Source organism: Calidris pugnax, unplaced genomic scaffold (genome assembly GCF_001431845.1).
Source record: "Calidris pugnax isolate Ruff unplaced genomic scaffold, ASM143184v1 scaffold54, whole genome shotgun sequence".
In the NCBI taxonomy this organism is placed as follows: domain Eukaryota; kingdom Metazoa; phylum Chordata; class Aves; order Charadriiformes; family Scolopacidae; genus Calidris; species Calidris pugnax.
This window is the reverse complement of record NW_015090864.1, coordinates 16,211,493-16,224,982: the sequence shown is the minus strand read 5'-3', so window position 1 is coordinate 16,224,982 and position 13,490 is coordinate 16,211,493. Positions and strand designations below refer to the sequence as shown.

General features: G+C 36.9%; 1 protein-coding gene across 1 annotated transcript in view; it reads right to left on the bottom strand.

Annotated features, from left to right (window-relative positions):
* Positions 1–1,395: 1,395 nt before the first annotated feature.
* Positions 1,396–13,490, bottom strand: part of ARMC4 (armadillo repeat containing 4) — an 82,738-nt gene continuing 70,643 nt past the window's right edge. Inside the window, exon 20 of the mRNA XM_014944892.1 lies at positions 1,396–1,650. Within this exon, the coding sequence (XP_014800378.1) occupies positions 1,537–1,650 (114 nt within the window). The 3' untranslated portion in view covers positions 1,396–1,536. The remainder of the gene's footprint in view (positions 1,651–13,490) is intronic.

Genomic DNA, 13,490 nt, shown 5'->3' with positions numbered 1-13,490 from the left:
TGTAGAAGTATTTTTGGGTATAGTGATGAAGCATATGATACTTCTACAGCTGTGACATCAGTATAATAACAGGGATATATTTATTCAAAATAACATGCCAGCCCTATCGGGCAAAGCTGGAAAATGCCTAAAACAGTATCTGCTTGGTCACTGGTTGCCGATGGAACTTCTGATGACCCCATGACTATGTTGGTGTTTGCCTTGATCAAAAAATACTGCTTGGATTAATATTTTGATCTCCACGCTGTCAGCACCTGCCCGTAGTTTGTTTCTTTTCAAATACTCTCTACACCTTCCGTAAGGACCCCATGCAATCCTCCTTTATCAGAATTGCAGCATTCTAAAATGAAATTTTAACTGAGCCTTCATGTCTGCTTCAGAGAAAACATAAATAAAAAGCGGGGTTTGCAATATGTGTTCCTTAGAAGCTTCTGTCAGCAGTAAAATTAGCTGCCTCGAGTAGCCATGCTGGTTAGAAAAAAAATAATGAAATAACAAACTACTTCCAAAGCAATACAATTAAGGGCAGTAAAAAAAAAATCATTCAGAAGTCAGTACTTGATAAATTCAAGTTTTTAAACATTTGGGCTTTTTCAGTTTTGTCAGCAGTCTGTGCTTGTAATTAAGACATTACTGTTCTGAGGGAAATACTTTAGTATCATTTGTTGAGCACGGTACGTACAGTGGGTCTGTAATCTATAATATCAAACATTATTTATGTGGTTAATAAAAGCAACTCTAATTCTGAATACAATTTTATGCAGAAAACAATGCAACTACATCAATACAATGTTGTCCTCAGTCTAAAAACAACAAAAGAACCACAATAAGATAATGTGTAAACTTAAATGTAATTATCCAGTTTTTATTTACAGCTGGTAGATTTAAATTCGAGCTAAGCACATGTTAATTAAAACACATTTCACCAGCTACTTATAAAATTAAGCACTACTTTGTTTGATGTTGGTAGAAACAGGAAATTTGGAGTGATGTCTATTGCTACAGCTGTTTGCAGTCCTTGTATAACACCAGATGTGAGATTGATGTATCTGTATTTTGTCCTCTCCTGTGAATTGCAAGTGATCAAACAGGCAAAAACATAATGACAGGATGATTGGACAAGTTTAGCACAAAGGGAATTGTTCAAGACATTCATAAATCACTGCTCAACCACACACGCAGTGAAGGAAAATTTATTGTAATGTCACAGATACTTACATACAACCACTTATATCTACAATGGATTTCAAATACAAGCGTATTAATTGTAGAAAAAGTCTTTGACATATCTTAACGGATAGTCTTTTGAAAGATATAAAACTTAAAGACACACGAAACTAGGTGTGAGTGTTTTATAAAACCCAGACGTGACAAACCAATAATGTAAAAACAAACAATTTTCCACAGATTTATTTTTGTTGTTAAATTATCCTCATATAAATGAGCTCTGCTATGAAATAGAGATGCTAGGAGTAATCATGTATTCAAATGTAGCTATATTGCAAAACAAGTGTGTTAGTAAAAGCTGCTAAAGCATCAGCCATACTTAGCTTTTTCTGTTGCTAGAGCCAATCTGCGAATGTTTGCTATGCAACCAGCTGCTGCTTCCTGCAGAGTTTCATCTGTAGAGCCTACCATAGGCAGTAGGAGCTAGCAAAAATACAAAAGAGAAACAGCATCAGAAAAACAAATAAGTATGCTTTTATTTAAATAATATTCAAATCATATCTAGAACAATTGAATGAATTTACTCACACACATAATAAAATACTAGCAATCATATTAACACCATATTATATATGTATGTATAACTATATATGTATACTTTTGTATACCTATATGTATTAACATACACATAGGGCACCCTGCTTTATATTTTATTGTATTTGTACCTGTTAATTTGACATTTTTGTGTCTGATTTTCTGTTTATCGTACCACACCTGTCTATCGGCTGTGACATGAATTTTTCCTTGTAAGTAGAAATTACATATGCTTTAAATTGAAATCACAGTTTCCTCCTCAGGTACACTAGTTTATTTGTACATGCTCAACATTTTTAATAAACAAAGCCATACTTTTTTTTTTGGCCTTGATCGTGAAGCTGGATCCATGTGAATGGACCCTCCTGTCCCACTGACTGCAGCAGGTTTTTTTATTGTCACAGCAAACCCTGCACGTTAAACTGCTTGAGGGATATAGATCCAGGCATATTGTTCTTAAACATTTACATGTAAAAGTGAAAAACAAAAGCTCAAAACGGGTGCCAAACTTTTGGAGCTGATTCTGCCTTTCAGTCATGTGGAGTAGATCCTATACTCTGGAAGTAATTAAATTTTTTCAATGGAAATTCCCTTGGACTATGGTGTTGTTCAACACAAGTATGACATAAGACAAGCCTTCATGATCAAACATTTTTACATATCAGAAAACCATTAATAATGGTTTTGGATCTTACTTCCTCAGTGTGTTGCAAGTCAGTGATGCAACTGCAAATGCAATCTATGCTGGAAAACAGAAGGCTCCTGCTTAGCTTAAATCAGCTCCACGCAATCCCCAGATTTCTGAAAATCTGCCAAGCTTAATGTGCGTTCAGGTATTTTGAAGCTCAGACAGCTCTAATTAAAACCTATATTTTCAGTCTGCAATACTTAGGATTCTTTGTTCACCCAAACAATGTTGAGTCAAACCACAGAGAAATCTGTTATCACTCAACTCCAGTGCATATTTTTCATACAGCTAAAATATTACACAAAATTATGAACTGCTAAATATAAAAGCATAAATTGAATGCAGACATCAAATTCGTAGGCTACCTTTTTCTAACCTTCCAGCACTCATGAGGCATGGGCCACAGCTGCACACATATGGCATTTGCTTATAGAGATCAAAGCATTTTATACTTGAGGAAGTATTTGTGTTAGCCAAATGTACAAAACAAGCATCTTGCCAGTCACCTTTCACCCTTTGACCCCTACATGTAACTTGTAAAGGTGGCTGTGATGGGCCTGAATACGTCAAAAAGAGTATTATGTAAATTAAGCATCAGTAATAATTTATTCTAGCAAGTTTTCCTATAATTTCCATTAATGTAGTCAGATGCCTATGTACAAATAGCTAGGTAAGAATTCTTAAAGTGTGAACACTCCTGAAGGGATATGCCAGAGATAAAATGACATGAGAAGAAATAATACGAGAAAGCTTTATATTCTTAAACTCCAGGCAAGTGTTGGGCCAGGGGCAGCAACCAGAGAAGTCAGTGGAAGTTCCACCACTGACTTCAACTGACAGAAAGACCAAGCAGCACAACCCTGTAGTGAGAAAGCTGCTCTACAAAGCACAAAGCCCAGAATGCAAGTCTTATCCAACGCTTAACTTCTTTATTTTTTTCTTCAGAAATATTGCTGGATGAAGATCTTTCCTCCTTGCTATTTTCCACCGGCTGACTTCTCATCAGCTTAAACTATAAAGTGTTTCTTTGGGTGCCTCTCAACTTTCTTGTCTAACTTACAGAGGAAAACTCGTATAGATCCTTCATATCCCTGACTCAAACCCCCAAATATGTATGCAAATACCGTTCATACGGTGGTTTTGGTAAAGCCATAAGTTTCAAATTTGGGGGCAAGGAAACTATATGCCTTATGTGATTATTCACTGCATCTTCACAGACCTAGTGGAAGGCTTCTTCAGCATAGTGAGTGTGGAACTCAAACTTTCATAATAACTTCAGCCTAAGACTTGTTATCAGTTTGTTAAGAGCAGAAGTTCATCACAAAATAAAGTTTTGGAGATACATTATTAAGTAGAAATATAACAAAAATAAAAAAGAGATCTTTGCCTTTATTATGACTACATTAGGTAGGACTCAATTCAAGATTATTTATTTATTTTAGCCAACACTTCTTTCTAGGCTCAGAAAACTTGGGAAAATAGATATTTTTCTGCCATTTTCCATGCAGAACTCTATATTAAGCAATAAAAATAGTATGTGTGTGTCAGGGGGGGAACTGTGCTTTTTATTGCAGATGCATTTTGGAAAATCAGGGTTAGGTATCAACGAAGAGCCTACTACATGACACTGGTTAAAAGTACCCAAATAGATGTCTTAAGAATTAGTGGTATGAATGGAACCAAGGCAAACAGCAATTCTTTTAGAGGTATGAAATACTGATTTTTTTCCTTCTGAGTTTGGGAGATCAAGGATAAGTTCCTCTCTAATTCGCTTTTCTTCCAAATCACTTGCCAGTGGTAACATCCATAAGAACTGCCACGTCATACAAAATCCTGTACTACACCATGGCTCAGGTTTTTCACAGTACAACTTCAAAGAAATTTTCTTGGAAACACAGACTAACACAGTAGCTGCCTCTAAGGACCGAGGATATACAGCAATATTTGTCAGTCAACCTACTCCTTTTGTGCTAACAAAAAGCCAGCTGAAGAGAAGATTATCGAAAATGCAAAATATTTCAATATAAGTAGGTCCATATTTAGGAATCCAACTTTGAAGATTTTTAAATAAATACTGCCTTAAATGAAATAAAACTTTATTCTTTTTATATGTACCGAGAAAGTTATAATTCTTTCACTTCCTGACTGCCACTCCTTGACCCTTTCATGGGTTCAGTTCAATTTACTGGCAACTTGGGTTGTCCAATTCAGGTATGGAAATGTATTCGTAGATAGTATACACAGACCATACCTACATATTAGATATATTTGACAAGTCCAAGAAGTCTTTTTTTTTTTATTCCAATGCACCGGTGCAATATAACGTCCTTTTTCTTGATGCAATGCCCTTGAACTTCATGTATCCCTTCCCTTTACTGTTCAGGTATTGTTTTCTGACACATGTAAATGTTAACAGATGTGAGAAGCAGTAAAAAAGCATGTGGTATAAATGCTTCTTTCTGGCACACAAGAGTCACTTTCCATAGACAGAGAAAGCATTTGCAGTGCTATGTAGCCTTCATTTTCTGTTGGCAGGTATCTATATTCTACGGCGAGAGTCCAAAATTTTTTGCACAGTTAGCACGTCACACCAGCAAATAAGCACAAATGCAAGCTGTTTGGAGAATGTACAGAGCATATGTAGCATCTCTGGGTTCCAAAAGCAAGAGCAATGCACAGCCAAATCATTTAAATATTCAGAACAATTAAGAAGATTTTGCTATTACTATCCCAGCTTTAAAATAGCACAGAATTGTGATACTATATTAGGATTGCACAGTCATAGAATAATTAAAAATAGAAAGGATCTCAGGAGGTCTTTAGTCCAATGTCATGCTCAAAGCAGTGACAGCTACAAGGTTAGACCAGGTTCTCAGGGTTTTATCTAGCCTGATCTTGAAAGCCTCCAATGATGGAGATGACACAACCTCTTTGGGCAGCCTATTGCAATGTTTGACTGGTCTCTTAGAGAAAAAAAGTTTTTCCAATGTTCAGTCACTGGTTTCAGTTTATATTTGTTGTCTCTCATCTCCTTGCCATGCAGGACTTTGAAAAGTCTAGCTCCATCTTTTGGATGACTGACCTCTTAGGTAATGAAAGGCTGCTATTAAGGCTGCTTGAAGCTCTCTCTTCCCCAGGCTGAAAAAGCACAATTATCTTAGTTTCTCCTCAAAGGGCAAGTGCTGCAGTTCTGGTGGTCCTCTGCTGAACTTATTATAGTTCATCTATGTCCTTCCTATGTTGGATGGCCAAAGCTGGGTGCGGTATTCCAGGTGTGGTGAATGAGTATTAAGGGGAACAATCACTTCCCTCAATCTCCTGGCTGTGCTCCTGCTCATACAGCCCAGTATTGTGTCTTCTTTGCTGTCAGGACACACTGCTGGCTAATGTTCTGCTTGCTCTCTACCAAAATCTCTATGCCCTTTTCAGTAAAACTGCTCCTCAGCCAGTCAGCCCCAGCCTGTATCACCGCAAGAGCAAGTGCAAGCCCTTCGCAGATGCAGGACTTAGCGTTTGTCCTTGCTGAATTTTCTAACATTCCTGTTGGCTGGCTCCAGCCCTGCCCAGGTATCTCTGAATGGCAGCCCTTCCCTTGACTCTATCCAAACCATCCCCCCTGCCCCAACTGGTGATTTGGTGTCCTTCCCCACGTCACTGACAAACATTACATGGGACAGGTCCCAAGAGAGAGAGCCCTTCAGCACTCCCCTTGTAGAGGAGGCTGATCATTATTAACTACTTATTATTAACTACTACCGTCTGAATTGGATCATCCAACCATTTTTAATCCATTTGGTTGTTCACACATCTAGGATACAATACATCCTAACTTGGACAGAAGTATGCTGTGGGAAACCGTGTTGAAAACCTTTCTAAAGCCAAGGTAAATGACATCTACTGCTCTCCTCTATAAAATTAGACACATAGAAGGTAAGCAGGTTTACCTTTGGTAAATCTATGCTGAGTATTCCAAATCATCTTCTCCTTCTTGTGCCCAGAAATGTGTTCCAAGAGGGCTCTCTCCATAATTCCCCCAGAGACCAACACGAGGCTGACCAGTCTGTAGTGCCCCAGATTGGGAGGAGGAATTGTTGCTCTGAAGACATGCTTTGCAGACTCTCATTGTTGGGATTTATGCTTTCTGGCATACCAAAGGTGCAACAAAAATGGAAAGTCTTTTGTTGCTCAGGGCAACAGTAAGAGGTAAGAGGGTAAGCCATAATATTTACTTGGATATTCATGCATCATGAATGACGCCACCTTCCACTGTCTGATAGCACGGCTTCCTTAAAAAACTATCTCTACAATCACGAAATAACCAATAGAAAAATTATCATTTCCAACAAGATAACATAAGCATCAACATAAGAATTTGTAAAAGTGTCAGTGTGAAATGAGTATGGATCCCTGGATGAGCAAGACAGTAATAAAAATGGGCTAGTAATTCTCTTTTCTGTGAAGATGTCTTTCTAGAATTTTTCACTTCTATAAAAGAAGTAGCTCAAGGGGATTTTAAAGCAGAAAAAGCATAAACACATTTTGCAACAATAAATCCTGAATCTGACAAAATCTCAGATGTTAGTGATGCTCCATGTATGGGTACAATAATTTATAAGTACTCAATTTCCTTTGGTCACAGTCATTGCAGAGGTGGGAAGCAGGAAATATAGAAGTGGTATTCAGAAAGAATACAGTTTTGCATGTATTAATCTTTAAATAAGGGGTTTACCATGTGATGTTTCTACAACAAGTTTTCCAAAACAGTGGAAAGCGTAGAACAATACTCTGGAAACATTCCAGAGTATTCCCTTGCTCATATAAAACAGATAAAAGATCGGCCTATTCAATACTCTGGAGTCTTGTGAACATGAATGCAAACAATGAATAAAGAATAACTATAAAAAGAATATTTAATGCCCTTCTTTTTCTGGCTTCTTTAAGTTTTCTGCCCTGTAAAACAAATTTTATTTGATTTTTTCTAATCAGAAGGAAATATGGACAAGCTCCTTCAACAAGATTCATATCTGTACTGGGAAGCTAGTCAGAGTTCACATAGAGCTTAACATTCCTTGGAACCAAAGAAAGACTTCTACTTCAATACAACCGCTGCTTCTATCTGCTGTGCTGGTGATGACATCTTGTAGACTGACATAGCGTTTCCACTTGGTGGTAGGACTTGCCTTTTTTTAAAAAAAATTTGATTTAGTATCTGCCTTCTTTTACATGAAACATTTCCTAAAGGATGCTAAATTTCTAGCACTGTGATTTTCTAATTGCGTAACACTTCCAAAAAAGACATTTCTCACATGCTTTTTATAAATCTAACCTAAAAGAAAAAATACTTTAAATAAAAGCATATGGTAGAAGCTTATCCAAGAAAGTATCATTCTAGATCCAGCCAGCATTTTGCTAACTTTCAACACCATATTGCACACTGGAAAATATTAAGGCACCTAGTTTGAGTGTTATGTTACATATATTCCTATGAAAATACTTCTCATAAAATTAAATTATAAATAATAAAATATACTCCACAATCAAAGCATAATGAAGGTTAAGCTAACTCACTGTTTCTAAACTAAAATTCAGGCCTATTTCCTGATTTCCTCTTTCAGCTGAGTGAAGGGGTAAGACAACATGCACCATGCACAACCTCCTAAGGAGATGCTCCTGTAAGGTCTGCAGTGTTCTCTTCTAATTTTTTGTTAATGTTTTGCTCTGGTGGCACAAAGGTGATAGATTTCAGACATAAAGTCCTGTGTGCCAGGGAACACTCTGAGCTAGCAGACATACAAAATCCAGTAACGAGGAACTCCAGTAAAAGCAAAAGATGGGCAGGGCAGACACTTACTGCGCTGATTCCCTCTCGTATCAGGTCTCTGCTCTCTGGGACTAAAGTCAGAGCAGCCCCTGGGGCAGCCTCACTCGCTCACTCTGAATGCAGAGAGATGGGAACTGAAGCTCTCTGGTTGGGGTGGGAAAAATCCTAGAAGATTGCACCTAGCTTCTTTTCCCTTCTTCTCATTCATCTCTTTCATCTTCTCTCCCCCACGAAACATATCTCCATTCTGGATAACAACCTTTGGGAGTCACTCAAGCATGGCTGGGGGGAAGAGGAGGTTCAAAGGATGCAGCTTGGGCTAAGGTACACCTGAACGTGCTGGCAATCAGCAGGCTGGGCAGGAACTGTCTCTTCTTTCTCATCTTTCTCCTCCTCCCTTAGAAAACTGGTGAAGGAGTACAGGGGCAGGCAAACCTGGGCACTTTCTGCAAATGGGTGCAGGATGAGAACAAACTTGTCTGCAGCTTGTGGTGCACTTCCAGATATTAAACCATTTCACCTGTCTCAGGACTCATGATAACTGACTCGTCCTCTGCAAGTTGTGAATTTCTCCCCTGTGACAAAATAGCTGCTGCTAAGCTGAATCCCACAAAATGCTGGGAAAGAAGGGAGAAAGAAGAGTAGGGCTTGATGGATTCAGTGAAGTATTCTGAACATCTGGTTACTGGTACCCTACTATGAGATGTTTACTGCTTCTCTAGAATACATAGCTTCAGTGAACTTCAACTGATTTTATGCCATGATAGATAGGAATTTTAAAATCCTTCTGAGTACAGCTTCATATTTTTTTTTTGTTTTTCCTACCTGCTATCTGTCCCTTTTTGTCCATTTACTTTGTTCAGTCACCTACTTTATTACAACTATACCGAAAGGTTCTTGGGACAAGGACTGTGTTTCTCCAACACATCTGAATTGTGCCTATTACAATGGGGATAGCACTCTTGAAAATAAATCCTCTTGAACACGCACTGATAAAATACAAAATAAGAATATAGTTCTCATACACTCCAGTAAGGTTAAATGTTGCTTTTCATCACTTTGGAGAAATACATACAGCCTGAATGCCTAAAGGGAACTATAATACAATACACACTTTAAGTACACATGCATACTTGCAAGTTTTTATATATCTACAAAGCATGAATCAACCCTACAGCTCCCTCTCTACTTTATCTGTATTTATTGTCTACTTCTCATATAATTATTTAAAGAAGGATACGCCCTTTCTGTGCAAAGACACAATAAATGGGCAGATAACTCTGCATATCAATGACAAGGTATTGTCAAGAAGGGAACAAAATGCAAAAATGTAAAATAGTTTTAAAACTGTAAACTTGCAGGACATTTTAAAATACACTAAATTTAAAGGTTTTCCCATCTCAGGTTGTTACAGGACTTCAGAAGCATATTTCCAACTAAATATAAACATACTATGCAAAAGTAATGTAGCTAAATAAAACTAGTAATAAAAATTATTTCTTATCTTTGTTTAAAAGGTATGATTTTACATAACCAATTGGAGTCCTTAAGGACAGATAGTTTGAATATACATTCAGCTGTAAGAAGTTTGGTGCAATATTAAGAAAGAATTCAATCATCATGAACATTCCAATGTACAAAGAGTCTTATGGGATATGAAATTCATCCCACAAAAAGCAATAGGCAGATCTGATAATCCAGAAGTGATGAAGCCCAGGATCTTACAGCATATTTTTATTTGAAACACTTTCTCTATTATTATTTCATTGTAGTTTTCAAGAGAAGATTAATATATAAAAGGATTTTGGTGGGATAGAGAGAATAAAGAACTTTTTTTTTAATCTCAATGGAGTGACATTTTAAAAAAAAAAGCTTTTTTCAATTCACTGGAAAATAATTTTATTAAGATTAAAACAGCCTGCTTACCTACTACATGTAATGGACATTCAAAATAGTAAACTATGCCATGGATGTTCTTTTCCTTTCATAATTTAGCTCAGCAACATGTTGGGGACTATCCTTCCCTTATGCTGCCACTACCCTGATCAATCTTTCTTCTTTGTATATCCTGCTCCTTTTTCATACTTACTTGCTTTTTCACATTTTGCTTTCTTTTTCATTTTACAGGAGCATGACTTTTACCTTGCCTTTCCTTCCCAAGGACTACTGAGGAGGTAGTATAGGAAATTGAGAAAGAACCAGTAATTCAGTTTTGGTTTTCCAAATTTGTTAACACTACTATCAACGTGAATACTGTCATTCTGTCTGTCTGTCTATCTCCAGCAGTGTATGAAGATTATATAAAAGTTAAGAAGGGGCAGCTGCAAATAAACTATCAGCAGCCAGTCAGAGGAAAAAAAGATTTAAGCTGTCCATTTACCTTTCCCTACTGAAAGGTTCTGCCTGGCTTCTCAGCAATACCCTCAAAACATGGTGCAGATTTTTTCTCTTGTTTGTCTGATTATTCCTGAAGTGCACTATAACTACTCTGTCTCTGAAGACAACATTGAACTGCAGCAAAGAGACACCACAGTTTCCAGAGTAGTGACAAATTTTGCAATGTCTCTCAAGTTGCATCTTATCCTGGGAACAGGGTACAAAATCTGACCATACTAGGATTTTAAAAGTATGTCAGATCTACTGGTATGCGTGAACTGACTTCAAACTCTCTTCTGTATTCAATTCCAAGTATACTGATTTTGATCTCTGAAGTTAATATAGCTTTAGGTCCAATGGTCTAAGTGTCTGTCTCTCTGCCTATATGTGATCATTATAATCAAAACCAGTGGGGTTACATATCAAAGTCTGGGGATAAAAGCAGGATATTCTCACCATAGATCCATACAATAGCATTTATTTCAAATAATGAGCCAAGGTATTTTAAAGCTGGTTTTTTTTGTGGCATGCAAGAAGACTGATCTATAATCTTATGTTTTTAGATGTGTGGGTGGCAACAGTGCATACATTTACATAAACTGGAAGATGAGTGGTATTCTTCAACTTATAGTCTGTTTTTAGATTAGTAAATGTACTAGAAAATGTTCAATTAGAACACAGCATAAATAAATGTATAGATGGTATGAATACAGCTCAGCTTTATTCATACAAATATGAAACTAAATGTGATGAGCAAGAAATGAGCTGGAGCTGTTTGTGGGCAAAGGTCCATGTGTAATTCACACAGTCATTCATATCTGTAGCTTTAAATGTATGATATCAAAAAAAATGAAAGCAATGATGAACATGAAGTGGAAGTTACTTTTCAAGATTGTTAAACTGTTTCTTTGTTGTTATTAGAGAAAAACACAAGGAACAAATTATTTTGTACTGAGGAGTCAACTTCCTATCATCAACTCAAATTTCTGAGTCATCTGAGCATTGCTTTATGAACAGAGTGTGATGTAGTTATCATAAAATATATTTACTAGTGCTGGAAATTTATACACTTTCCTAAAGTCTGTGCTGTGGAAAAACACTACCATGCACACTTATTGTGGCAGCTAAATGCTTTGAGTTTTGGTAAGTAAAATGTAAGGGGTGGCTTGAATTAGCATTCTATTCAGGTCATATTCAATCAAAGTATTTGTGATTTGCATATCGTTCTCTAGAGTGGAGTTAGACAGATATTTTTTAAAAAGAAGTAAAACATCTCCCTAGAAGCACTCAAGGACTCACTCCAACCACAAACTGCTTGAGTGACTGTTGGATTTTGGAAGCTTTATGAGATCAGAGATTTTTTTAAGACACTGTGTAGTCTGCAAGCAAGCAATAATACCTGCCTGCCTGACTTGTGTATGTCAGCCAGCAAATACTGGAGACCTTGATCTGCTTCCTTCCATCTCTAAAGACATAACTATGAAGTAGGGAATGAAAAATTCACTAATATAAGTTACATCTAAAAATTTCCTCTGATTAGAGAAAAGGTCTGTTCCTCAAAATTTTTATTGAGTAATTGGTCAACAAAAATTCCAAGCTTCAAGTTCTGGGAATGTTTTTGGCTTATTCATTTGCTTGGGCCTTTTAGTTTTATAAAAAGAAAGTTATAGTCATGCTTGGGCAAGTGAAGGTTGTAACACGTATAAAAGCTCTAAAGCTGGTTAAAGCATGTGGGGGTAGATGTGAAAATTAATTTTGTAAAACCATGCAAGTCTACGCTTTAATATAGAAAGAAAAAATTCATGTGTGTCTTCTAGCTGAATGCCACCACTGCAAAAGGTAAAAAGAATAATGATTAAAACTCTAAACTTGTTATGGTGGTTCCTTTGTATCTCAGGTAAGATGAAATGGTTGGAAAGGTTAGCTAACTAGCATTTTAATTCCTACATTTTTAACCAACTATGTATCCTTTCTAGGACTCTTCATTGCATGGCAGTTTAAATTCATTGAGTTTGTGGTGAAAACTGCTATTCAATGCTCTCTTAAAAATCCAAGTGTGGTCAATTCAACACTTTGAAATATCAACAACACTATTGCATGTGGATAGACTATACAACTGATGGTAAGACAAAATGCTTTGAGAAGCAAAAGACTAATAAAGTATTTTCTATACATTGAACGCCCAGCAAATCCAGAGGAAAAGAATGACAGACCTTCTTTGGATATACACATGCTCCACTAGCCTACAATGTCTCTGGAGCCCAGCAATTACCTCTCTTTGGAATTCTGTGAAGGACCTAATCCAGCCTAAGAATTGCTGGATTTGTGCAGATTGCATGGGTACAACGTACAGATACAAAAAGGGCAAATAAACCTGGATTAATTCCACGTACCTGTGGATAGCATAAACAATAGGCAAGAATTGGGGAAGGACAGGACCCCTATAGGACAATTCTGATTTTAGGTGTTCTACATAACTTCTGGAGATTTTTAAACTTTCTACATTGCCACAGGGCCCCAATTTATGTAACTTAGCCTGAATCCAGTATTTGGAACTGTCATATCTGTATGGCAGTATGGAAGCACCTTTGAGTGCCTCCTTTCTTAGTCGTACGTCATAGACAGGGTTTTTTATTTTTATCTTCAACACACACACAATGAGTAGACTAGATACAATTTAAATTCACTTTCTATGTAGAATAGAATCCTTTAGGTTGGAAAAGACCTTTAAGATCATCAAGTCCAACCATAAGGCTAACACTGCCAAGCCCACCACTAAACTGTGTCCCTCAGCACCATGTCTACCTGTCTTTTAAATACCTCCAGGGATGGTGAGTTAACCAC